At 37.7% G+C, this 25,808-nt stretch overlaps 1 protein-coding gene across 1 annotated transcript in view; it reads right to left on the bottom strand.

The window, feature by feature from the left end:
• Positions 1-14,626: 14,626 nt before the first annotated feature.
• The window catches only part of PNLIPRP3 (pancreatic lipase related protein 3), a 45,967-nt gene continuing 34,785 nt past the window's right edge, over positions 14,627-25,808 (bottom strand). The window contains exons 9-12 of the mRNA XM_003922173.2: positions 23,444-23,576; positions 21,191-21,302; positions 15,743-15,910; positions 14,627-15,475 (exon numbers count right to left, since the gene is read on the bottom strand). Of these exons, the coding sequence (XP_003922222.1) occupies positions 15,412-15,475; positions 15,743-15,910; positions 21,191-21,302; positions 23,444-23,576 (477 nt within the window). The 3' untranslated portion in view covers positions 14,627-15,411. The remainder of the gene's footprint in view (positions 15,476-15,742; positions 15,911-21,190; positions 21,303-23,443; positions 23,577-25,808) is intronic.

The following is a 25,808-nucleotide window of genomic DNA, read 5'->3' as shown; positions in this document are numbered from 1 at the left end:
TCAGGATTTGCACCAAAGGTTGTGGTCTTAATGGTTAGAGGCCACAGCTCGATCTTTAAAAAAAAAAAAAAAAGCAAAAACTATAGTACTCCACTAAAGTATCATAAAAGCACCTGCCTCAGTGGAGATATGTCTTGAAGAGGATGGCTGCACATCATGAATGGTGCCAGTTCCTATCAAATTATATTGGAATTAAATGCAAACCCAATAAAATGCTGACAGGATTTTAAAAATATGACAACTTTATTGATAAGCAATTTACATCAGGATTTTTTTCTTAGTTCACCGAGTGATTCTAAATTTTGAAATTCTAAATGTGGAAATTCTGAAAAATGGGGGTGACTTGCCCTACCTAATACCAGGCTATGCTGGGAAACCACAGCTGTTATTAAAATAATGAGGTAAAGGCATAGACATAGACCAGGGATCTCAACTGGGGACAATTTTGCTCCTCAAAGACATTTGGCAATGGCTGGAGGTATTTTTTTGTTACAACTGAGGGATGCTTAGTTGTGTGTTACCGACATCTAGCGGGTGGAGGCCAGGGATGCTGCTAAGTATCCTACAATAATGCACAGGACAGCCCCCCCATGCCCACCTGCCAATGAAGAATTAACTAGCTCAAAAATGTCAATAGTGCCAAGGCTGAGAAACTAAAACAGACAAATGAACAGCACAAAGTAGTGAATCTAGTATTAGGCCTATGCATCAATAGCAATATAAACTAATATAAAGGCATCATTAAATCAGTGGGAACTGATATATTTAAGGCAATTAGTGAAAGTTTTTTTTAAAAAATAAAGTTAATCTTAATCTCAGTTGAATGATGAGTGCTTAAAAAATCAAAAGCATCTCCACAATATAAAAACAAAAACAAACTGCAAACCACAACCTGAGAAAAATATTTGCAATATGTATGTGGATCAAAACAATTAATATCCATGATATACAAAGAGTTTTTACAAATCAATAAGGAAAAGACAAACCATCCAGATACAATAAACAGGTAAAGAGGTAAAATACACAAACAAGAAATTCAGAATATAATATATATATGAAAAATTACACATAAAATAGAATTAGAGTATTGAAAATGCAAATTAAAATGAGATATGATTTTGGCAAGAAATAAAACTTAAAGCCTACAATAACGGAAGGCACAGGCTTTTGAATCCAATTTCCTGGGAACAAATCTTACAATATCTTCTCTCACTAGCAGTCATATCTATTACCAACAACAACATAAGCCTTCTCTTCTCTAGTCTCACAGGAAAGCTAAAAAGGGCATCTACTGAAGGTGTGGTTACATAATGAATAGTCTGAATTTCTGTTGCCCACATCCTGGATAAACAGCTTTCCTTTACATAGACTGACCTTGTTTGACTGTATAAATCTCTATAAATTCAATCTTCCTGGTGAAAATTCACTAGAGGCAATATCAGGAAATTTTATTAGCTGTAATGATTTATTTAGGCCTCTACAGTGCCATTTATTTCCCAGTAGAAAAATAGTTTAGAGTATTTCAGTATTTCATTATTCACTGATTTCCTTCTAAAGTCCATTAAAAGTTTAAGTAAAAAAAAAAAAATACTGGGCTGCCAACATCCTTAACGGCTTGGGCAGTACTTACGAATATTTCTCAAGATATAGTATTTGTGCCTAACCATAATATCCTAACACATATTTTCTACATTAGAAAAAAAATCCTTCTCCATTTGCTATCCCTAAATTACCTAAAATTCATGATTGAGTAGGGTACTTGAATATATCCTTCATTACTTATCATATCTATGGGAATTCTGATTTCTAGGCAGCTTGAGGGCAACTGAAACCCAAAATCCCAGTGCAGATTTACCCAGTACTGCTTGGGTCTCCAGACATCATTTATGTGAGGTTGAAGTTGCCCAGTGGGCCAGTCCACAGAGGGCACTCACATACCATGGGGAGCCACTTGAATTTGCCACCCAATCATATTCTCCTCCAGTCTTCACAGCATATCACATCTCAAAATAGCTCAACTATGGACACCCTTGCCTTGCTTAGGTACCCATCAGTTACAGGCACCCATAAGAAGCAAGGAAGGCAGGTCTCCGGGATCTGTTCTATCTGACTCTAGGGATCTTGCTAATGCCTGCGTGCTGTGTAGAAGCAATACTTAGGAACAAAAGCGCTTAGGAAAGAAAAGACTCCTTGCAAAGAAATGGCAAGAAGGTACTTCTTTAGAATAACTTGTCCACTAAGTAAAACACCCAACAGATTTTTTTTTATTTATATAAATGTATGGGGTCCAAGTGTAATTTTGTCACATGCATGGATTGCACAGTAGTGAAGTCAAGGCTTTTAGAGTATCTATCACCTGAATAACAAACATTGTGCCCATTAAGTAATTTCTCATTGTTCACCTCCCTCCTGCTCCCTTGCTCTTTCAAGTTCCCATTTTCTATCATTCCACACTCTATGTCCATGTGTACACATTATTTATCTCTCACTTATAATATGGTATTTGTCTTTCTGTGTCTGACTTGTTTCACTTAAGAGGACCTCCAGTTCCATACATGTTGCTGCAAAAGACGCAATTTCATTCTTTTTAATGGTTGAATAGTATCTCACTGTGTCTATATACCACATTTTCTTTATCCTGTCATTCCCAACAGTATTTAAACACAAGATTGCCACCAGGTTTACATTAGTCTTTTAATGTCAATCACATTCACAAAAACGAGAATGCATCTTTAACGAACAACTCTGCAAAAGTTAAGGGTAAAGGCGTTCCTCTTAGGGAGTTGACTTACAGGACGTGCTCAAGATCTTCCACTGGTCTCCCAGCTACCTTGGAATGTGTTCCAAGTTCTGGTTTACCATTGCTTGCAAGGTTGGTCGTTTTGCTCCTTGATGTCAATCCTTCTTACTTTGCACTCTGGCTCTGGTCACGCTGCTATTTTTCAGATAAGCCGAAGAGGCTCCAACCTCAGGCAAACTTTTGCTGACTGGACAAATGAGAATGAGTTTGAAAGTCTGAGAAACAAGGACTTGCAGAGAAATAGTTGTTCCTGTGTCTTCCCATCTGGACCCCAGAGAGGTAATAAAAAAGATTCCAAGAATGACTGGGTAATGGAATCCCCCATGGGCCCTTGGGACTCACAACAGAGTTGACTTTTCTTTTGCTCAGTCAGGAACATTATTTCCTCCCCACTACCCTTCCTACTCCAATAGCCCCCTCCCCCACACACCTGGCACCACTCACCAATGGCCCACCCAGTGACACTGGCATTCAATGGGTATCTTTCTACCTGTATTGTAATTCCCCCTGAGCATGAAATTTTGCCCTTTGCTGCTGTCCTCAAGCCCTGTCTTCACTGTGCTATTTTTTTCCCCAACCTTCTTTTTTTTTAAGAGAAAAATTTTTACAGCACTGTCTTGCTATGTTGCCTAGGATGGTCTTGAGTACCTGGGCTCAAGTAATCCTCCACATCAGCCTCCTGAGTAGCTGGAACTATAGATGCAGGCCCTTGTGCCTAGCTTCAAACTTCTGTTAAGTAGTCTCTATCTGCTTAGTGAGCTATTAAGATGTCTGAATATGCCCACACATCCAGGACTTCATCAGGATGGGAGGTGCCAGGGGGTCTTTTTTTAAATATCTCAAAAAAAATTAGTTGCAGTTATATAAAAGTAGGCTACAACCTAGAGCCCTAAAATGGCAATGTCTTCTCAAATGCCATTACTTAGTGAAAGGAACCAAAAAAGGAAAGAGATAAAATTCCTGAGAATCTATGAAGATATCTTGGTCATTTGTGAGCTATGCTAAAACAGAAGAAAAAATAAAAAGTCTTAACAAATTGTTTGTGCCAACTGTTTCTTTTGTCTTATACCCAAGATAGCTTGGTAATCAATCTCTGTTTCTCAGCCTTGGCTGCACATTGGAATGACTTGAAGATCTCTAAATAAAACACTGATGCTTGGGACCCATTCCCAGGGATGCTGGTGAAATTGGGCTGGAGGATGGCCTGGGATTTTTAGTGCTTCCCAAGACAGTCTGGTGTATATCTTTATATCATCAGCTAGTATGTTTGATTAAATTATACACCTATATTAAAAGCATAAGTGGTAAATACGCTTGAGAGCACACTGATGTAGAATCACTGTGGAATCACTGCACTGCAGACACCCGTTGATCTGTTTTACAAAGAGAGTGCCGAATATCTGAGAATCCAGCCATTCTTAACATCTTCAATTGAGGATGTTAAAGTGGTTTCTTGTTTATTCTTAAAATGCCTATTTGGCAGCAGGGCATAAGGGTGGAGGGAGTGAATGGGGAAAATTATCAAGTAATGAGAAAAAAACAAATCTTGGGCATCAAGCTGTTTCTCAACATAGTTTGCTCTTCTTAAAAGTTACATTATTTTTCCCCTCAGCATTAAAAACTGTGATGCTTTATCCAAGAAATGGGAGGTTCAGTCTATTTAAGAAAAATAAATCTATTGCTAAGATCCTTCATTGGAAATAATGGAACAGACATCATCAGCGGTATTGAACATGCTTTTTTCCCCTTCAACATGAAAACGCTTCCCCTCAGAACTGGAGTTCTTTTCTTCATACAGCATGCTAAACACATATTCCGTGGCCACAATACTGTCATATTGAAAATTTCAAAATCTTTCTGAACACCGTTTCAGGATCAGAAGGCATTTTGTAGACCAACTGTTCTTTGTGCATTCAGCCATGCATGAACTGGCATTCTGCTGCCACATTTTTCAGTTGTGTCCTCACAGCCTCTTTGCTGTAAACACAGCTGGCATTGTCTGTACTGATCCCAGTATACCTCTTCCAGTTTATCTTATGGCTCACACACCAACCATAGAGCTGGGTGGAAATCTTTACTCCTTTTGGCATGGGCTTTCGACAACACAGAAGACAAAAGACCATCAAACACTTCTCCCTTGTACTGCTTTACATATCAATGGTTTTGTCCAACTGTATAAGCCTGATGGCATACACAAGTGACAGTAATTCCACATGGCATGCTAGTGATATGATGCAACATCCAGCAGCGTCATATGCAAAGACATTTAATTGATAGAGCTTATTCTGTTTTTTTTTTTTCAAAAATATTTGCTGTTGACTTTGACACTGGTGTTACAGACTCCTCTGTGATACTGTGACTTGCACCTGTTTTTGCCATAAGTGCTGCAACATTGAATGCCTACGTGTACTCTTAAATTCATCTCCTATTTATAAACCTCATGCTGAAAAGTATTATTTTCTGCTTGTTTAAAAAATGTACTTAATAAAGAGATCACCATATTTTGCTTAAAAATATAATGAGAATGTCAAAAACTTGACGCTACTGCTGGAGAAATGTTTACCCGCTACAGACCTGACAGAAGATGGAAAAAGTTTTGCTTTTCAGTTTGCTCCTCTCATGCTTTCAGATTCATTTGAGCCAGGGATGGGCTTCGGTTTATTTATGCTTCTGTGCCTGGTACTTATACTGCTGTTGTCATTTTTGATTTCCCTTCTCAGTGAACAACTTCAGAGCCACTGATTCTTTCTAGTGAATTGGAGATGCAACAAACACAGGAGTAACAAGAAATTGTGCAAATTAACAAGCTAAGTTGAAGAATAAACCCAGAAATGGTGTGAGAAGACATTAGCCGAGAAGGCTTGCTGCTAAATAAAATGTTTGCTGAGGCCAAAGGATGGATTCCATCCTCAGAGCACATGCTACCATTGTTAAGAAGAAAACAGGAGTTCCAAGGAAATCATACTAAATGTTACATTTCATATTTGTCAAGTGCATTCGAACAGCATTGTTTCATCCCTTCATTCCTCTGAAAATCCAAGCTAAATGCTTACCTCTTGATGGAATCCTCTCTGACAAGTATGGGACAGTGAACCCCATGAGGCTAGGGACCATGTTTCTTCTTTTGAACCCTGCTGCCAAACATGGGACCTGGACATGAGCAACTTTATAAATGCTTGTTTAAGTAATGAGGACATACCCCATTATCAGCCTCAGATACAGGAAGTGTTCATGATTTCTCACTTTATCATCACTTGCCACTCTCAGGCCCATAGTGCATGTTAAAAAGTACATGCAAACACCTCACATTTTTCCACCTATTCAAAGTGCACAGGGGATGATAGTAACGCCCAAGCCAAGGATGACAAATCGTTTTTGCATGTCAACAATAACTGGTTGTGACTGCCTGGATCACTGGGGTGAGAAGGATTCTAAGGTCACATTTGATTTCATTGGGAAGAGGATGTTGATCAATTAGTCATAGGGCCATTGGTTGGCAGTAAAAAACTGGTATTACATTGGCTATGTGTTTTCCATTCCCATTGTTAGTGAGTTATCTTGACAGTAAAAAGCTAAACACTTTAAATGCTGATGGTGGAACTGAAGGTGCCAGCAATAAGGTGGAGGAGCGATTGAAGATATCAGCCTTTTTTGATGGATTCTCCAAAAATCCCAAGGCTTTACCTGCCTACAGTCTGCTCCATACAGGATATTAGATGAGGCTTTGGGGACAATAACAGACAGGCCAATGGTTCCCTTATCTGGATGAACATCAGAAATACTTGTGAAATTTTCTAAAGTCAATTCCTCAGCTGAGACCTATTGGATTACATGATAGGGGCAGTATTTGGGGTTCAGTATTTTTTAAAAATTATTTGATTACTCAGATGCACATAGAAATTTGGGAAACAGTGATAGACATCTACTGGGGGGAACTGAAATCTGAATTGTTCCCAGTAAGATCACTAGGAAGCTGTATGCCAAAGCTGCTCCTTAGGGATTCTATGCAGCAATGCTAGGTAGTGTATTTCTGGACTCTGATATCCAGATATCTGGTTGTGTCTTTTTTTGTCATGTTAGCAGCCAATGATAATGATTGCCTAGACACTGTAATTCTTTAAGGTTTGAAAATAATCGTATCCTAATTATATAATTTTATTTCATGTATTAGCTAGAATACTTCTATAAAGAGGAATTTGCCTCTACTATTACTTGCCTCTTTAATAACTAATTACTGCGAGTTACAATTCATATAGGAAAGGCAGGATCAGCGACTTACCATTTACTTGCTAATTTTCAAAGTAATGAGTTTATCATCCTCCAAAGGTGATCAATAAACTTCCTGTTTTGTTTTCTAGTATTGTTTTGAACTCACGAGTAAGCAAATTTTTTAAATGTTTCCATGCATGGCCATTGCCGTATAACTGCTGTTTATTGATGCTCATAGTGTGCCATCTGCAACAAGTATGAACCTCTTTAAGTCAGCTCCTTAGTCTTTTTACATGACCCTGTAATTCTTGACAGTTTTTTTGCTTTCAGGTCAGACAAGATGTGGATCATGAGGTCAAGAGATTGAGACCATCCTGGCCAACATGGTGAAACCCTTTCTCTAGTAGAAATACAGAAATTAGCTGGGCGTGGTGGCACATGCCTGTAGTCCCAACTACACAGGAGGCTGAGGCAGAAGAATTGCTTGAGCCCAGGAGGTGGAGGTTGCAGTGAGCAGAGATCCCACCACTGCACTCCAGCCTGGTGATAGAGCCAAGACTCCATTAAAAAAATTTTTTTTAAATTGAGCCTTACACGTATGATTTGTGCACTTTCTTGTATGTTACACTTCAATAAATTTAGAAGTTTAAATTAAAGCGAACTGTGGCAGCCCTCTCCTTAGGGGCTTCCTTCCTTCCTCAGTGTAATTGAGAAGTTAGCCTTGATTACACTGAGTATATTAGTGTCATACATTTTCCAGCTCTCACTGTTTTTGCTCACCTGTGGTTCATCCACTGTCCCCATTTATCCTCCTTCCATCCTCCTCAGTGGGGTAGGAGCCTATCCTGTTGTAAATGGTAAAAATAGAAAAAGAGGATATGAAGTGTTAGAATTAAAGATGTAGGGAACCTCTGGAAACCCGAGTTACTCAGGTGACAAAAGCTAGGGAGATGGCAGGATTTTGCCCTGTTCAATGCAAGAATTTTCAGCACACCAAAGATTTATCACTCATGGATTTTTCCATAGTTACATTAAAAAATGGAAATGCATCTAACTTTTAAACCAGTTGACATAGAACTTTTTATTCCTTTTGCTATGAGGAGTGATCTAAATTTAACATGAAGAGGTGTTATAGAAACTAATCACATCAGATGTTGTCCTATAAAGTATTAATTAAGGTAATTATTCAATCCTATGGCATTCAAGTTACTATATCTCTTTTTAGCTTTCTATTTACTCCATAACACTCTCTGTACATACAAACCAATGTGATATTTTGGATAAATTGTTATGTTGATATGTTAAAATTGAAATCAATAACTGGAGAAATTCTATTTTAAAAATCATCTTTGTTGCTTGACTATAATGCCTTTGTCACTTTTTAAAAACAAAACTGATCAGTTAATTGTGTGAAATTGGTTTGTAGACAGAGCTTAAATGTTTCCCTCATATGCTTTCAGTTGCTGGTCAACCAAGGGGAAAGTTCAATTTCTAGAGAGAAATGTCTATTGATTACTACCACAACAGCAATTACATTGGGGCAGAGGCCAGTGAGTAAGACGGTAAGTTCCTATGTAACCTGATGACATATAGCTCAAGAACACCCACGGTATACGTGCTCCATGTGCTCTCACACCCTACACAGTCTGTGAGGCTAGGGCTTCTTCATCCTGGTGCTCCTCTTCTCCGTTCCACAGGTATTGTACCTGTCCCACCTGAAACATATGCCAGAAAAATACAAGGTAAACCAGCAAAGAGTTCAGGATAGCAGAATAATTTTTCTTTACTGGTTGTAATTCATATATTTGGTGAACGCAGTGAGGTGTTGTTCTTTATGTTTTATATAGACCAACATACACTTACTCCAAGAGCATCCGTCAATAACCAGGAGAGGGTGTTTTTTTTTTAAAAATGATGTTCTACCTTAATACATGTTGTCGTTGTTAAATTTCAAGATTGGTTATAAACAAGAATTTTAACCCAAGTGAGATAGTGAGAACTAAAAATTTCACTGCAAGGAGCATAGAGGTTTGATTCATGAAAAATGTGTGAAATGTACAGAGGTTTGTTGATTACTAAGCAGTCCCCGGATGACGCAGTATGCTCATTCTTCCACTAGAGGGCACTGTATAAACCTATTAAAGTCAACTAAGGCTTTCCACAATAAAAAGACAAATCAAACTTTTGGAAAATTGGAGTTTATTTGCTTCAATCAGTAAACATCATTAAAAATAAAAATATATAATTATAGCTGCATATGAATGGGGAGAATTCTGACCACACATGAAAATCCAAAGCTTCTTTTGTACTGATTGACTGAGTCATTCATTCATTCATTTATTCATTTATCCATCTATCCAGTCATTCTTGTACACATACCCTAACCTAATTTTCCTGAAGGATTTCACAATAAGACACCCCAGAAATCAGGAATGCCATCTTCATTTTACAGATGGATACACTGAGGGTTAAAAGGGAGAATAAATTTGCTCAAGTCCACTTCATTAATTGATGCTGGAGTCAGAACTAGACCCCAGATCCTCTAATTCACAATTTTATGCTCTATTCACTATATTAGATTCTAAGATATTGTGGAAGTTCAAATAGAAATAAGCTTCTGTTTCTGAGATTTCAGAAAATGTCATCTGCATTGCTCGTACAAAATATCAACATGCTCCATTTGTCTTCTGCATTTTTCTTTTTTCAAGTTTTGTGTTTTGGTTCCTTTTTTCTCTCTGTGATAACCAATGGAATTACAGTTTTTGGCCTGGAAAATTTATGGTCCTTTGTAAGTGCTGGTGGAAGAAACTTCTGTAAATAAGACAGAAAATGTTACGTATTTCCCCTGCAGCTTCAGAGAAAGAGTAAACGGCATCATGCATAATTAAAATGTTGCTGTAAGTGCTGTTTCCAAATGCTAAAAAGAGTTTGGTAAAACACCTGGACTTCAGACATTGGCGTTATGGTCTATGAATGTAGCCGTCATCTTATAAAAGCACTAATTCTGATTGGTTGACTTAAAAATGTTTTGTGTAGAAATAACATTTAAATTCCTTTCTTCTCTCCAGAAGATATAAATATGCATATATTTTCATTTTTAAGCCAGATAAGAATCACTCTCTTCTCTTTTCCAACACTTGCAATATAGTGACTTGGATAGAGTTCTTAGTTGAATAAAGAGCTTGAGAGTCTTGTCTCACGTAAATGAACTGTCCGGAAGCACTGCCTGCTGCCAAAAAGCTCTTTGAGATGAGAGATAGGAAACAATGGTGTTTTCTTTATTTTTAAGTGACACTTTTTCTTCCTTCACACAACACACTCATATTTCTAGCCTTAAGCTATTTTAAATGTTAGGTTTGCTATGGTTATTCCTAAATGATAGATTAAAGTTTGGTAAATGCATCTGTCTTCATGGTCAATGAGCACTGTTCTGCAATTGACACAGTTAGGGCCACTGGACTGTTTCTGAGAGGAGCCTGAGATGAGTGGATTAGTCATGCTCTGGTTGACTTTGTCCTACATCTACTGGGCATGGCCTTTGCTCCCTCGGTCTAGGACCCTCAAGGAAATTACTGCTCCTCTGGCTTCAGATGACAATCAATACATCCTTGAAGGACAGATGTATGTGTGCACAGATGAGTGAAATGTTAGTTCTATTCACCAGGACAATAGCTTCCAGAAAAGTAAGGTACTCTGAATTCCAAAGCGTGATTGCTTATGACAACATATGTGTGGTAAACACAGAATTTAGAAATGAAAACACACTGGTTTCTCTCTCTGTAGTTACTGTTCCCATAGGAGATCAATGTGTGGAGGACAAAGGTCTTAAGAGTAGCTGAGAAAGCTGGGTTCTTTTCTGTGCTTCTCTCACCCCTGTGCCTTCTTCTGTTACAATCCTTGTCATGCGATACTATAATCCGTGATCTCCTCTCCTGTGTCCTCTTCAATGCTGTGTATACCTTGAGAACAGGGACTATACATATATTTATTTCATATAGCCTCATTATTTAGCAAAATGCTTGGTATGTAAGGATAACTCAATAAATGTTTGTTAAATAAACGAATGGGGGGAAAGCCTATAAAAGAAAAGAGAAATATATGAGTATGTGAAGGCTAAATGTCTGCAAAACTCAAACACAGAAAATAGGCTGTATACAAAAGAAAACATTTGCCAAAAATCTTTGACCCAGCCTATGTAGACATTCAGTCTCCCTTATTAGAATGAAATCTAGTAGACTCCACTCTCCTCAGTATAAAAGTCAAATCATGTAGGGCAGAACTCATAGAAAAGCATGCTTAAAATAAAGAAACCCATCTAGTATTATAAGTACATAGTTTTGGGAAAAATGTAACACAGCACAACACAAACTACATCTATCATTTTTATTACACAATCTACAGAAAGTGAAGATTTACAAAATCATCTTGGCCAGAGGGTCTATGGAAAAAAGATTGCTTTTACCAAGTGGAGAAGACCCCAGGAGGGACATGAGAATTTTTTGTTTATCTAACACAAGCTTAGGTTTTAAATGGCTGGGAAACAATAACTTGGCACAAATTATTATTCTCCTGTTCCTAAGGCCCCCTGCTTGTTCTGAAGAGTTGCAGAGTCAGCAAAATCTGAAGGCTCTATTGAACAGGGTAATTTCTATTATTCACTGCTATCTGATGAGCCTGGGGAAATGAATAGCCATGCAACTCAACCAGGTGTAAGAATCTTCCTTTAGCTTCTGCTTTACTTCCCCAGCCCTAGGCATAGTGCAGAGGTCAGTGTTTCTTGCACAATTCGATCTTTATACAACTGTAATATTTGCCCCTTTCCTCCAGTCCTGGAGCACAAACCCTTGTAAACCTTCTCCCAGTTACTTTTCTCCTCTTAGCCTGCCATTGAGCACTCAGATTACAAGCCATTCAATATTCTATTTTACCTACAACTCTTTCAAATGTGTAAAATGCTATTACATACACAGTCCTTTAAGAAAAGAAGAAAAGGATCAGTGGTTAACTTGAGAGCAATAAGCAAGGTGTGAAAATTACCCATGCTGTAGGCTACCAGACATGTGGACATTCCCCACTGTCTAATGAACAAGAACCTGAATTTCACCAAGTCTCTCAAATGAACTACTAGTTACAGTACATATACAAGATACAGAAATACATTAAAGGATACCAGAGGAATTCCATCAGTTTTATGTGAGCATTTTTATAGGATGAGTGACCTGGTTTATTTAACAATTAGTGTGGAAGAAGTGGGAGGGGAAGCTGCTACAGACGAAGAGATTTAGGAATATGTCAATCAACCACAGTGTGTGGATCTTGCTTGGGTCCCAGTTTAAACAAACTAACTGCCAAAAGACATTTTTGAGACAATCTGGGAGATTTTAATACAACTTTAATATAAAATGATACTTTAAAATCACTATCAACTTTTCAGTTAATCTCAAATTCACTTAAAAATGGTTATCATCAATCTTTATAAAATTCATTTTGTAGTTAAAGTAAACAAGGTTATTGTTTGCCGATACATACTAAAGTATAAATGGGAGAAACAGCATTATGTCTAGGATTTGGTTTAAAACACTCCAGTAAAAACAAACAAAACAAAAATAGGGAGTGTGTTTGTGTGAACTCAAAATAGGACTGGCGATATTTGAAAATTGTTAAACTGGTTGACAGGCACCTGGGGATGCTAGTTTACTACTTTGTTCGCTGTTGTGAAGATTTAAAAGTTTCTACAAATAATTTTTTTTTTAATTTTTAAAAAGAGAGAGTGGAAAGGAGTTGACAAAAGTGATGAACTCTGATGTGGGATGGAGCAAATGAGTAGAATTTCCCATTTGACTTAGTGACTGGTAGTCATTCGAAATCTGGGTAAGAGCTGTTCTAAAGTCGGATGGGAGCAGAGAGGAGTTAGGACTGGGAAGGACTTTTTTTTTTGTTTTGTTTCTAATAGCAGGGACTTCAAATTTTAAAAACCAGATGCAATGAGAAGTTGAATATACAAAAGAAAGAAAAAGTAACCGGTAGGGCAGTGTTCCCAAGAAAGCAGGAGAGGATGGAGTCCACTGTGCAGAGGCAGGGATTAGCCTGGGAGAGAAGAGGCAGCTTCCCTATTAGAAAGAAAAAGGATAGAATGTGTGCAAAGGTAGGTAGTTGTGTATGGATCAAAATGAGTAGAGATCGTTATCTGATCATAGCATCTGTTTTCTATATAAAGTAGGAGAAGAGTTTGGGGCTGGAGAAGTCAAAAGAAACACATTTCAGGACAGTGCTGGTCACAAGATGTATCATATGATACACCTTATAATTACATCCGTCTTCTCTGTGGTATGACTATCCCAACAGCACTTCAGGTGCTCACCCAGAGAAAGGAAATCTGAATGCATTCAAGGTTAAGGTTTTGCCTAACGATTAAAAAAAAAAAGTCACTCAGCAAGCCTGAAGGGAGGCAACCATGGTCAAAGAGGACAATCCACTTGGTGAGTTTGGAGGTGAGCATTTGTGGGTGATATGATGACAAGGCATGAGAATGAGTCAATAGTCACAGAGAGTGGAGGAAGTAATGGGTAATCAGACTGGAATTCATTTTCAGCATTCATTCAGGAAGCAGAATGATTCCCTAATAGTCCTTGCCCAAGCAGTAGTAGACCAAAATTTCTATGCTACAATAATGCAGGGCACTCAGAGGGAAAGGGAATCATATATTATTTTTTTAGTGCTTCCTTAGGGAATAGCACACACAGAAAATAATGGCATCACCTTGAACTTTTGGAATTCCTTTGCCTAGATAGTTCATGCACTGTTTTTCATCCTCACACATTCTAATAATGCAAAAAAAGACAGATATTAAGAACTATCGGACAGTAAGTCTATACTTTATTAAAATAGGGTTCTTGGAAGTTAATTGACTCCCATTAGTCTTTTCAAGCCTGGAAGGAGCCAGCCTAGAGACTTCTTGGGCAAGGAGGCCACTAGTATTCAGACTGCCTAATGCCACGGCCGCCTCCCTATCTCTTCCTCCAACTGCGGACCTGCGCAGGCTCAGGACAGCTGCTCTCAGGAGGACTGCTCTCCCCTAGGGTCTGTGCTGACTCCACCACCAGCTTGCTAATGAATGCTGGACTGCGACACAATTATTCAGTATGGGTCAGTCCCTTCTACTGAGCTTACTCAGAGCCACTCTGTTCCTGGGGTGGCCTAGGTCTGAATATGTGCAACCCACTCTTGAGAGTAGACTCCACCGGATCATACCAACTGTGCTTGAACCTGCTTTCCTCCTCCCCGCCGACAATCTTCCAACCCTCACTTGCAAAATGAGTCACCCACTTGCTTCTCTGCTTTCTGCCACAATACAGGTTTATTTATGTACACTCACAGGTCCTTCCAAAGGTTCAGCTGGCAGGGAGGTGCCAAGGAGAATCAAGAAGCCCTTTGCAGAGTATCTGTCGTCATTTCTTTCTAACAATATTTATTGCAAAGGCCTATAGGCTAAACACTGGGTGTAGTGATAGAAAACAGAACAAACAAAAATATAAATTTCTCCCTTTCTCTGGCTAAGGACAACTGACTTAGAAGAAATTGAAGCAAAATAAAGAAAAAAGAAACACAATTGGCACATTTAAATATTATAATATTGTTATTGCAAGAACAAAGTGTTATTCAAGTGCTTTATAAATGAAATGCTCCCTTGAGGCTAAATACAAATTCATTATAGAGCTTTCAAGGCCTGGGGGAGAGGAATAATTCTCCTGTGGCAGTGACTTTTGGAGGTAGGGGGCTATACCCTGGCTTGTTGAACTTCAGGTCCCATTGCTAACTGATGAATACATAACAGATAACCTCCAAAATCTCTCTTATGCACACCCTGAACACCAAGGAATACCTTGAAAATACTAGTGCAATCTCATTAGTTTTTATTATTAGATAGACACATCAACCCACAAGGTTATAATCTACTATATATCATGCACTATAGTCATAATTTATCTCAGTGAGATTTAACAGCATAACAGTTTTATATAATTTTAGAACAATGATTATTCTACCTGTAAATATTCTAAATGTACTTCAAAAACTCAGCAAACCAGAGGCTCACTTTTGTCCGGTGACTTTATATACTCACCATACATTTGCATCACCTCCTCTTAGTCAGGAAAATTCCCAAACAGCTCTATTTTGTCACTGATACCCAGATTCCTACAGATCATGGGAACTATCTTTAGTCCCAGGGTTTGGTGTGTTTTTAAGGTGCATGAATGAGATGAACATTCTGCACAGAAAGGAAACAAACCTGTTCTTTTCTGAGTATTTACAAGAGTCAAGTTTGGTCTGGATGCCAGGTGGAAAGAAACATTTTTCTTCATTGCTCCTTCTAAAGAAATCCATTGAGACTGTGTATGAGATTAGCATGGTTTCAGGTTCTGGGCAATATTAGGTCCCACAATGTCCTGGCTACAGAATGTAGATCTGAAAATTTTTTAAAGAAAAAAAGGAATTTTAACATGATGCCAGGGAAGAAAAAGACACTGGTAGATCCCCCGATTTAATGAGTAATTCTTATTTTCTAACACTTCTGCAAATATAGCATTGGTTTCTTAAATTTTCCTCCTTTAATTGCAAAATTTCAAAGTCTATAAATTTTTATACTACTTGCACATTTCAAATTATCTATGGACTTAAACATCATTTATAAAATGTAAACTATGAAAAGGAAAAGGAAAAAGTAATACTTACTTATATCCATATTTCCCAGATACATCTGTCACCATTTCTGCTCCCAACTTATTCTGAGAATGTTCAAACAAATGTTTTTTCCAGATGAACTGAATACTTGTAATGTTTCCAACGTTAACATCTGCATCAATTAATTTTGTGTAAGTCATGCCTGGCTTAAGCTTTCCACTGCAAATAAAAATAAGACTTCTAAGTTTGCACTGGGTATTCACAATGCTTAATGAAAGAAAACACAACTGGGTATGTACTAAGGAAGAGACACTTGTATTTGCTAGCAATTGCTTGTAGGAGATTTATACTTTCCATGTGTATTGATCAGCATCTCAGAATAGCATGGTTCTGAAGTTTGAAAGAAGGGTATAATAAATGGAAAGCTTGGTTGGCTAGGTGGTTTTTAGAGAATACCTAAAGAGGTGTTATTGTGATTTCTCTGTAGTGAAAGACCTGGTGATGGCTTTGTAGTATCAGAAACCAGATAATACTGACACCAGTAAATCAAGAAACTGTCAATAGTGGACTAAATTTACATAAAGCTTATATATAAACCAGGAGCCTGCTCACCAATTCACAGTAGGGAAATGCCTCCCTTTGATTAACCAGAATGCTCCCATGCCCTTCTTCTGGTACCTTCTTTAACAATATAAAAATAATTCGGTAACCAAACTAGTGATCAAAAGACATTTTGTTCATCATGGCAAGAGAGAGAGGTGCTGTCTCTCTAGGCATAAGGTATGCTCCATCCAAGGCAAAGTGAGACCAATGTCATATTTCTTCTTCATCACACAAAAATTCTCCACTGTGACTTAGATTGGTCGTGGCACCCAAACCAATATCTCTTACCTCCATAAAAGCTTTCTGACTCCAGTTTCCTATAGCCATTGCTAATATTCTCCTTCTGATGAAACAGTCCCTTTTTTGGTTGTGTTGGTAACACAAATTAAGGTATAGTTTGTAAATGATTAAGTTACAATCCAATCTAAACTTGTCCCCATGTTGCTCCATACTATATCACCTTGCCTTATTTCTTCATAACTTCTAACTATTCTTCTATTAATGTATCATTTGTCTACTCAAACTCCAACATAAGCTCTGTGAAAGAAGGACCTGTGACTGTATCCCCAGCAATTAGAACAGTTCCTGGCACAGTGTAGGGACCTACATATTTGCTAAATGAATGAATGTTGCTATTCCTAGGGTCTTTCTTACTTTATTACTAGTAGAATTAATTGATTTAATGACTAGAGGCAACTTTCCTTTTGAGACAGAGTCTGACTCTGTTTCCAGGCTGGAGTGCAATGGCATGATCTTGGCTCACTGCAATCTCCATCTCCCAGGTTCAAGCAATTCTCCTGACTCAGCCTCCCAAGTAGCTGCGATTACAGGTGCATGCCACCATACCCAGCTAATTTTTGTATTTTTAGTACAGATGGGGTTTCACCATGTTGGCCAGGATTGTCTCTATCTCCTGACCTTGTGATCTGCCCCCTTGGCCTCCCAAAGTGCTGGGATTATAGGCGTGAGCCACTGCACCCAGCCAAGGGTAATTTTTCTGTTATTCCATGAACTATCTTTACCCAGTGCCCATACAATGCAGCCCTTTATGTCATTAAAAGCCCAGTTAGCTAAGATATAACCTACAGTGAAGCTGGAGGCTTTTTTTTTTTTTTTTAACACTAAGATCAGGAGTTCATGAGCAGGTATATAGGTAAACATGTGTCATGGGGGTCTATTGCACAGATTATTTCATCACTCAGATATTAATCCTAGTACCGATTAGTTATTTTTCCTGATCCTCTTCCTCCTCCCACCCTCCACCATCTGATAGGTCCCAGAGTGTGTTGTTTCCCTCTATGTGTCTGTGTATTCCCATCATTTAGCTCCTACTTATAAGTGAGAACATGTAGTATTTGGTTTTCTGTTTCTGCATGAGTTTGCTAAGGATAATGGCCTCCAGCTCCATCCATGTCCTTGAAAAGGACATGATCTCATTCTTTTTTATGGCTGCATAGTATTCCATGGTATACAGGTACCACATTTTCTTTATCTAGTCTACCACTGATGGGCATACGGGTTGATTCCACATCTTTGCTATTGTGAACAGCGCCGCAATGAACATAAGTAGGCATGTGTCTTTATAATAGAACAACTTATATTCCTTTGGGTATATAATCAGTAATGATTGCTGGGTCAAATGGTATTTCTGCCTTTAGGTCTTTGAGGCCTTTGACAAAGCCTCACCAGCATGTTATTTTTTGACATTTAATAATATTCATTCTGACTGGTGTGAGATGGTATCTCATCATAGTTTTGATTTGCATTTCTCTAATGGGCTTTTTTCATATGCTTGATGGCCATGTGTATGTCTTCTTTTGAAAAAAGTGTCTGTTGTTCTTTGTCCACTTGGCAATGTAGTTTTTTGTGGTTTTTTTTTTTTTTTTGCCTTGTAAATTTTTTAAAGTTCCTGATAGATGCAGGATATTAGACATTTGTCAGATGGATAGGTTGCAAAAACTTTCTCCCATTCTGTAAGTTGTCTATTCACTCTGTTGACAGTTTCTTTGGCTGTGCAGAAGCTCTTTAATTAGATCCCATTTGTTAATTTTTGCTTTTGTTGCAATTGCTTTTGGCATCTTCATCATGAAATCTTTGCCTGTGCCTATGTTCTGAGTGCTATTAACCTAAATTGTCTTCCAGGCATTTTTTTGTTTGTTTGTTTTTGTTTTAGATGCAGTCTCCTTCTGTTGCCAGGCTGGAGTGCAGTGGTGTGATCTCAGCTCACTGCAACCTCCACCTCCTTGGTTCAAGTGCTTCTCCTGCCTAAGCTGGGACTACATGCATGAGCCACCATGCACAGCTAATTTTTGTATTTTTAGTAGAGATGAGGTTTCACCATGTTCACACGATGGTCTTGCTCTTCTGACCTAATGATCTGCCTGCCTCAGCCTCCCAAAGTGCTGGGATTACAGGCATGAGCCACTGTGCCCAGCCATCTTCCAGGGTTTTTATAGCTCTGGGTTTACATTGAAGCCTTTAATCCATCGTGAGTTAATTCTTGTATATGGTGTAAGCAAGGAGTCCAGTTTCAGTCTTTGGCATATGGCTGGTCAGATATTCCAGCACCATTTATTGAGTAGGGAATTCTTTCCCCATTGCTTGTTTTTGTCAGGTTTGCCAAAGATCAGATAGCTGTTGGTATGCAGCCTTATTTCTGGATTCTCCATTCTGTTCCATTGGTCTATGTGACTGGTTTGGTAGCAGTACCATGCTGTTTTGGTTACTGTAGCTCTGTAGTGTTGTTTGAAGTTGGGTAGCATGATGCCTCCTGCTTTTTTCTTTTTGCCTAGGATTGCCTTGGCTATTTAGGATCTTTTTTTTTTTTTTTTTTTTTTTTTTTTTTTTGGTTCCATATGAATTTTAAAATAATTTTATCTAGCTCTGTGAAGAAACTCAATGGTAGTTTAATATAGATAACATTGAATCTATAAATTGCTTTGGGAATCAGATAGCCTATTAGAAACTCAGCAATTTTTCCAGACATGGTGGCTCATGCCTGTATTACCAGTACTTTGGGAGGCCAAGGTGGGTGGATTACTTGAGGTTAGGAGTTCAATACCAGCCTGGCAAACATGGTGAAACTCTGTCTCTACTAAAAATACAAAAATTAGCTGGGCATGGTGGTAGGTACCTGTAATCCTAGTTACCCAGAAGGCTGAAATAGGAGAATCACTTGAACCTGGGAGGCGGAGGTTGCAGTGAGCCAAGATCGCTCCACTGCACTCCAGCCTGGGTGACAGAGTGAGATTACATCTCACAAAAAAAAATAAAAGAAAAAGAAAAAGAAATTTCACAATTTATATAAACATCTTATCTGTGAGTTGCACAAATAAATATATGCTTATATTTGTATAACATTTAATGGATGGGATTAAAAATATACCTTATATACTATCAACATTTTTCCAGATCTGTCTTTTCATGTCATTGATATTGCCATTTTAAGGATATTGATTCTTCCTATCCATGAGAATGGAAAAACTGGACTTATAAAGGTTGTCTGAAGAACAGAACTAGACTAGCATAGAAATTCAGCTAGCTGACTTCATTTCAAGATGAGAAATCTGTTGTGAACTTTCAATGCTCACTTATTTTTAAAAGAGGATTGGGTAACTATGCAGCAATATTACAAACAGCTTCTTCAGCTATTACTGAAAGAAAAACAGAGATGTGGAAACGCTCTCACAAATCTTAAAAGAGGCAGAAACTGCATATTCATCACCAGCTGCCCCAGGTTAGGTGCTCTGTCCAGGCCACAAATCACACAGCTTTATCCAGTGTCCTATGAGCCTCCAAACCACAGGCACATGATTGCGCTCAGCTGCTCTCAGAGGGATGCTTGATGGAGCCATGAAGAGCAGGCAAAAACAAAACAGCAGACAGGAAAAGGTATTTGCAACAAAAGAACAGCATGGGTGAAGTCCAGAAGAAAGGTGAGGGTGGGATCTATTCAGTGCTGGGTAGTGCAAACAGTGTAACCTTGCTGAACTGAAGGTGGAACAAAGCCAAATGGTGGGAGATACGGCTAGAAGGGTGGGCTGGAGCCTGTGCGCCAACCAGGATCCAGATCATCACTTACTGAGCTTCTATTTACAGGCAGTTGCACCAAGGCAAGAAGACGTGCAGAAACTCTGCCAGTGATAAAACTGATGCATCTCTCAACTGACAAAATATCCACAAATCTCTGCTTTTCGTGCCTGTGCCCAGTGTTTGAGGATGATGGAAATTACAGAGATAAAACACCTAATCCATTCATCTGGTTGCAAAAAAGATTGCATCTAATTAGTATGTATAATGTTAATTCTGACATAAATTACAGAATAAAATAATAGACATGAAATACACAATACAAAAATGCTAAGGCTAAACAAATAAAAGATTAAGAAAATCTCAAGATAAAATAAGCCTTTAGCAAAAGATACAAAATGAACTGTTATTTTTACCTCTGACTGAATTATTTTTACCTCTTACTATTCCAACACGTGTCCTGTATCTGTGGGTAATACTTAGCTCGCTTATTAGAAATCTAGCAATTTATATAAATATCTTATTTGTTACACAAATAAAAACATAAAGCTTACATTTGTATAATATTAAATGAATGGGATTAAAAATATACCTTGAATACTGTCCAATTTTTTTACTTGCTAGATCTGTATTTTCATGTTATCACATCCTAACATTTTCTGTTTCTAGTTGAAACTGTAGAGAAAATATATATTACGATTTCTACTTTATATTTGGAAAACATGAAGTAAAAAGAAAAATCAAAGATAACATGGTACCTGTGGAATTATAGAAAAAGAGAAGACTCAACAGTTTACTGAGCCAGTCTCACTGAGTGTTACTGAGCCCTCTGCCCTATGCAAGGAGTCAGTTTCTCACTCTGCTTACCTGGTAACTGTAAACTGCCCAGTTTTCCCAAGTGTCCCGCTTACATGAAGAAATATAGTCCCTTGAGTGACTTTGCTTCCACTGAGTTTGACAAACAATTTGTGCCTCCAACCTAGATATAAGGAAACAAGAAAGAAAGGAAGAGAAAGGGTTAAAAACACATAAGAAGTATGACATCCTGGGTCCTTTAATGGAAATAAAAGTTTCAGGGTTGTATTTGAACAGTACTGTACCTATTTGTGCAAATATACAACTTTAGTTTCAGTGAATTTGGTGAAAAACTACATTCAAAAATACATATTAAGGGTCACTTTTTAATTTTCTGGAACAAATAGTTTAATATTTTTAAAACAAAATTCTTTATTTTTCCAGGCATTTTTATGACTTTTAAAAATGGAAGTCCTGTGTTTTCTTTTGTCTATTTCCTTTGTATCATGTGGCACACATATAGTATGTATACTTTCTATAGCCAAGTTTTTATTTGCCATAGTGTGACCATTAATCCAAAAAAAAATCTAGAACACCTATTGGGCAAGAAGATGTGTGCTTTTATAAACATTTAGAGGCAAAGTAAGTCATTCTTCTTCTCCTGCAGGGATATGTGTGAAGAATGCCCAGTCCACATAGCTCTAGATCAAGATAGTATCTGTCAGTAGGATAATTCCCTTGCAAATGGCCAAATGTAACTTTTTACATCAAGAACTACACAGATCTTTTATTCTGAATTTTAAAATTACTGTATGCTTAATAACAAACTGAAAAATGTAATTCTTCATATGATTATTTGAAAAGAATTGAAAGGGAAAAGAAATCTACCAGAGAGAAATTTTAATTCACTGGTTAATCATTGCCAGATAATTCCCTTTCTCTTCTTAGCTCATTCTGCTGGAATCTGGTTCCCTCTGCCATCATCTCCCTACTGAAACCACCCCAGCCAAGCTCACTAAGGTTTGAATTGTTTCTTCATTTAATGAGCCTGTGTGGGCCCTTGTCTCATTTGACCACAATACAAAGGGAATAAACAAAAGAAGACACAGGACTTTCATTCTTGAAAGTTATAAAAATATTTGGTGTGATGTATGCCTTCTCTCTTCCTCCTCATCTTTCTTTCCTTGGCTCTTTTAATGGTAACCTTTGCTGACCTTCCTTCTCTCTAACCATTCTTTAGTCTCCCTTGCAGGGGCCTCCTTCTCTGCTTTCTTTCCTTCTGTTCTGGCACATTCTTCTTGGGTAATGACATCATCCACTTTCACCACTCTGATTACAGTCTGAGTGACTCCCAAATCTCTATCTGTAGACCACATCCATTTCCAGAGGCTGAGATCCATATCTCTACCTGCCTCATAGGGCAAACACTCTTCTTAAGCCATAAAGGCAGCTCCAATATAACATGTTAGAAATCAGCCCATCATCTTGCTCCAAACTAGCTTTTCTTCCTGTGTTGTCAAGCTGAGAGAATGGCACATCATCCACAGCCAGAATTGTCCTTAACTCCTTGCTTTTCTGCCTTTTTAAATCCATTCACCTAGGTCCATTTCACTTCTACTTTCTGACTATCTTTACAACTTCTCTACTTCTATTTATCTTTCCTGAATTGTTGGAACAATGGTCTAACAGGCACCCTGCTTCCATCTTGTGACCTTCTAATCCATGCAGAAACTAAAGTGATTTTTCTAAAAAAAAAAAAAGTCCAGTAATCCTTAATATGCATTCAATGGCTTTCCATTCACCCACAGACAAAATCCAAACTCTCCACATGGTTTGCAAGGATGCAAGACCCTTCCTTCACTATCTGACCCAATTTGTCTCTCCGACTTCATCTCCTATCATTGTCCTGCTGGTCTCTACAAATCCTGGCAGGGGCTTCTTTCAGTCTCTGCTCTCTCTTACTTCCAGGAATTTACATAGGTGGTCCCTTCTGCCTAGAATAATCCTCCTTTTCTTCTCCCCCTTACTCATCCTTCAGGAGTCAGCTTAGAAATCTTTCCTCGAAAGACTCCCGGACCTTTATGCTCTGCATATATCTTGATTTTTTCCTAAGAGAAAGTCTATTACTCAGGATTGGAACTGAGATTTTACTTGCTGTCTTTCCCACTAGCCTCAACTCAATTAATGACCTCACTGTGTTGTTCTTCACTGAATTCCCAGTCTGGCCCAATGCCCAGTTATTTAGTAGACACTCAATAAAAACTGTTGAAATTTTAAAGATAAGTATCTTAAAGCATTACAACAAAAGTTAGCTATAACACTTACGGGCAAATGGTGAAAGAGACCCTGTGTTTAAAAAATAATATGATCCATTAGTCTTCATATTTTTGAGATGAAATCTATCAGCAAAATGACCCATTGTTGGGCAACCTTCTTTGGGACAAAAGAAGCAATTTCCCTGATGACAGAAAGTAAGAGGTGATTACTTAATAATTAGAAATTCTGCCCTTTAATAAACTGGTAATATAATATTTAATAATAATACATCTCCAGAATTTAAAGTATATGTATTTTATAAGTGCCTAACAGGCCACTATGTCTGGTTTCAAAAATAAAAGCAACAGAGGGAAAAAGAGAAAGTCCTTATTAGAAAAATGGGTAGACAATATGAATAGAAAATCCACCGAAGAGGAAACTCAAATAGTCAATAACTATGTAAAAAAGATGTTCAATCTTATGATTTGTCAGGAATATGTTAATTTAAAAAGGTGTAATTTCATATTCATCAGATTTGCAAACATTAAAGCAATTGGCAATACTGAATACATGTAATAGGGGAATTCTCATTCGCTTCTAATGGTAAGCTGTATTGCTCTTCACTGTATTCCCAGTCTGGAATATAATTTTTAAAATTTCAAAGATATAATCAGATCAAGTTTTTAAATTTTTAAAAGTTTGCTGTGTACACAAAAGAACAGTCCTTGAGCTGGGAGACTTCAAACTGAAAATGGTAAGAAGCCCCTGCTTACAGCAGTCACAGGATAGTTTACATAGCATAAAGGCGGAAGTATTTTGACCTTTTTTGTGATTGGCTATTATAAATGAACATTCTTCTCTAGGGCAAGTAGAGATACTTATGTTGATTTTTCGATAGCTGATTGGTTTAATTTCCCTGAATCATGTTGACAAAGAGGTAAAGCTCACGTTTTTGTGTTTCATTTATGGTTAGTGCCAGTGTTTCTGGGAAATCAGGAAGACTTGTTTTTGGCTATGTGGTTTTGGGTGGTTTTGGGTGGCTTTGGGTTATATCTAAATTGTGGCCTTCATTTTTATTTTTCTTTAGCAATTGATAGATATTTTAAACAGTGATTTGGTAATAGTAATGTCTAATAAAGAAGGAAATGCATGTATGCTTTGATAATTTCACCTCTGTTGTATGCCATGAAGGAACTCCACTCAAGTACATAAGGAGAAATACAAAGATGGCAGAGTTGGCAGACATTGCTTTTCATAACAAAACTGGAAACAATCAAAACTCACATTAGTAGGAGAATGAATCAATAAATTATGGCTGATTCCTATAAAATAAATATATTAGATCTATGTACATGAATGTGGATTTCAAATTTTTTATTGATAATATTTAATGAAAACAGTAAACCCAGAACATACTTACAACATAATAGCATTTATCTGATGTATATCAAATTCAACTCTGCCTTAGGGGAAGGAATATAAGGCACTTTGCTTCTTTAATTTTATTTGTATGTTTTAAAAATCTAAAGAAAAACGAATGAAATGTGAACATTTAAAAAATCTGGGTAGCAGTGCTTGAGAATTTGCTATTTTAGGCTTTGAACTTTTAATTTAATAAACCATGGATATTTAGGCTAGGACTACAGTATCATCCTTTTTATTTATTTACTTTTTGAGAAGGGGTCTCAATTTTTGGCCCAGGCTGGAGTGCAGTTGTTATTCAGAAGCATGATCATAGCGCACTGTAGCCTCGAATTTCTGGGCTTAAGGGATATCCTGCCTCAAGCTTCCAAGTAGCTGGTACTACAGGTGCATGCCACAGCTTGCTCTGACTTACTTTAATTTAATTGCATGACTATTTGGGTATAGAACAATAAAATATGTCAAGGAAATTGATTCATTCTATAGTTCGTAACAAAAATTAGCATCCATGAGGCATGAGCTAGCTTCTAAGGGTTCTCCAACTTGGCAAATTAACTCTGTTATCTCCAAATATACAATGACTCCAAGGGCCTGCTTCCACTAGAAGTAAATGCCAGTATTCCTTGGGTGCTCAGAGCAGCAGCCGAGGCAGGAAGAAGAGAGGGGTCGGGGAGAAGGAGGATATGTAGGAAATGCTAATGTTTGACTGTCAAGCTTTCTGAGAATGGCAAGAAACTGAGAGGATGGCCTAACCATGTCCACCTGCTAAGCTCTGTAGCAGGAGGGAAATGCCTATTCCTGTCCCAGCACAGAACTTTTTCGCAAAGTGCTATTATTTACCATAAACTTCAGCTGAATAGCCCACATTTTCTACTGTGATAAAACAGAGGATTAGGTCTCTAAAACACAAGAATGAAGATCGTTTCCACTTCCCTCTACAAAATAGATTTTCTTTCTTTTACTCAAATAAAATCAAATTTTGTATTTTGTCACATATTGATCTTTGTGGAAT

Source organism: Saimiri boliviensis, chromosome 12, assembly GCF_048565385.1.
Source record: "Saimiri boliviensis isolate mSaiBol1 chromosome 12, mSaiBol1.pri, whole genome shotgun sequence".
Taxonomy (NCBI): Eukaryota; Metazoa; Chordata; class Mammalia; order Primates; family Cebidae; genus Saimiri; species Saimiri boliviensis.
This window is presented reverse-complemented; position numbering and strand designations above follow the sequence as displayed.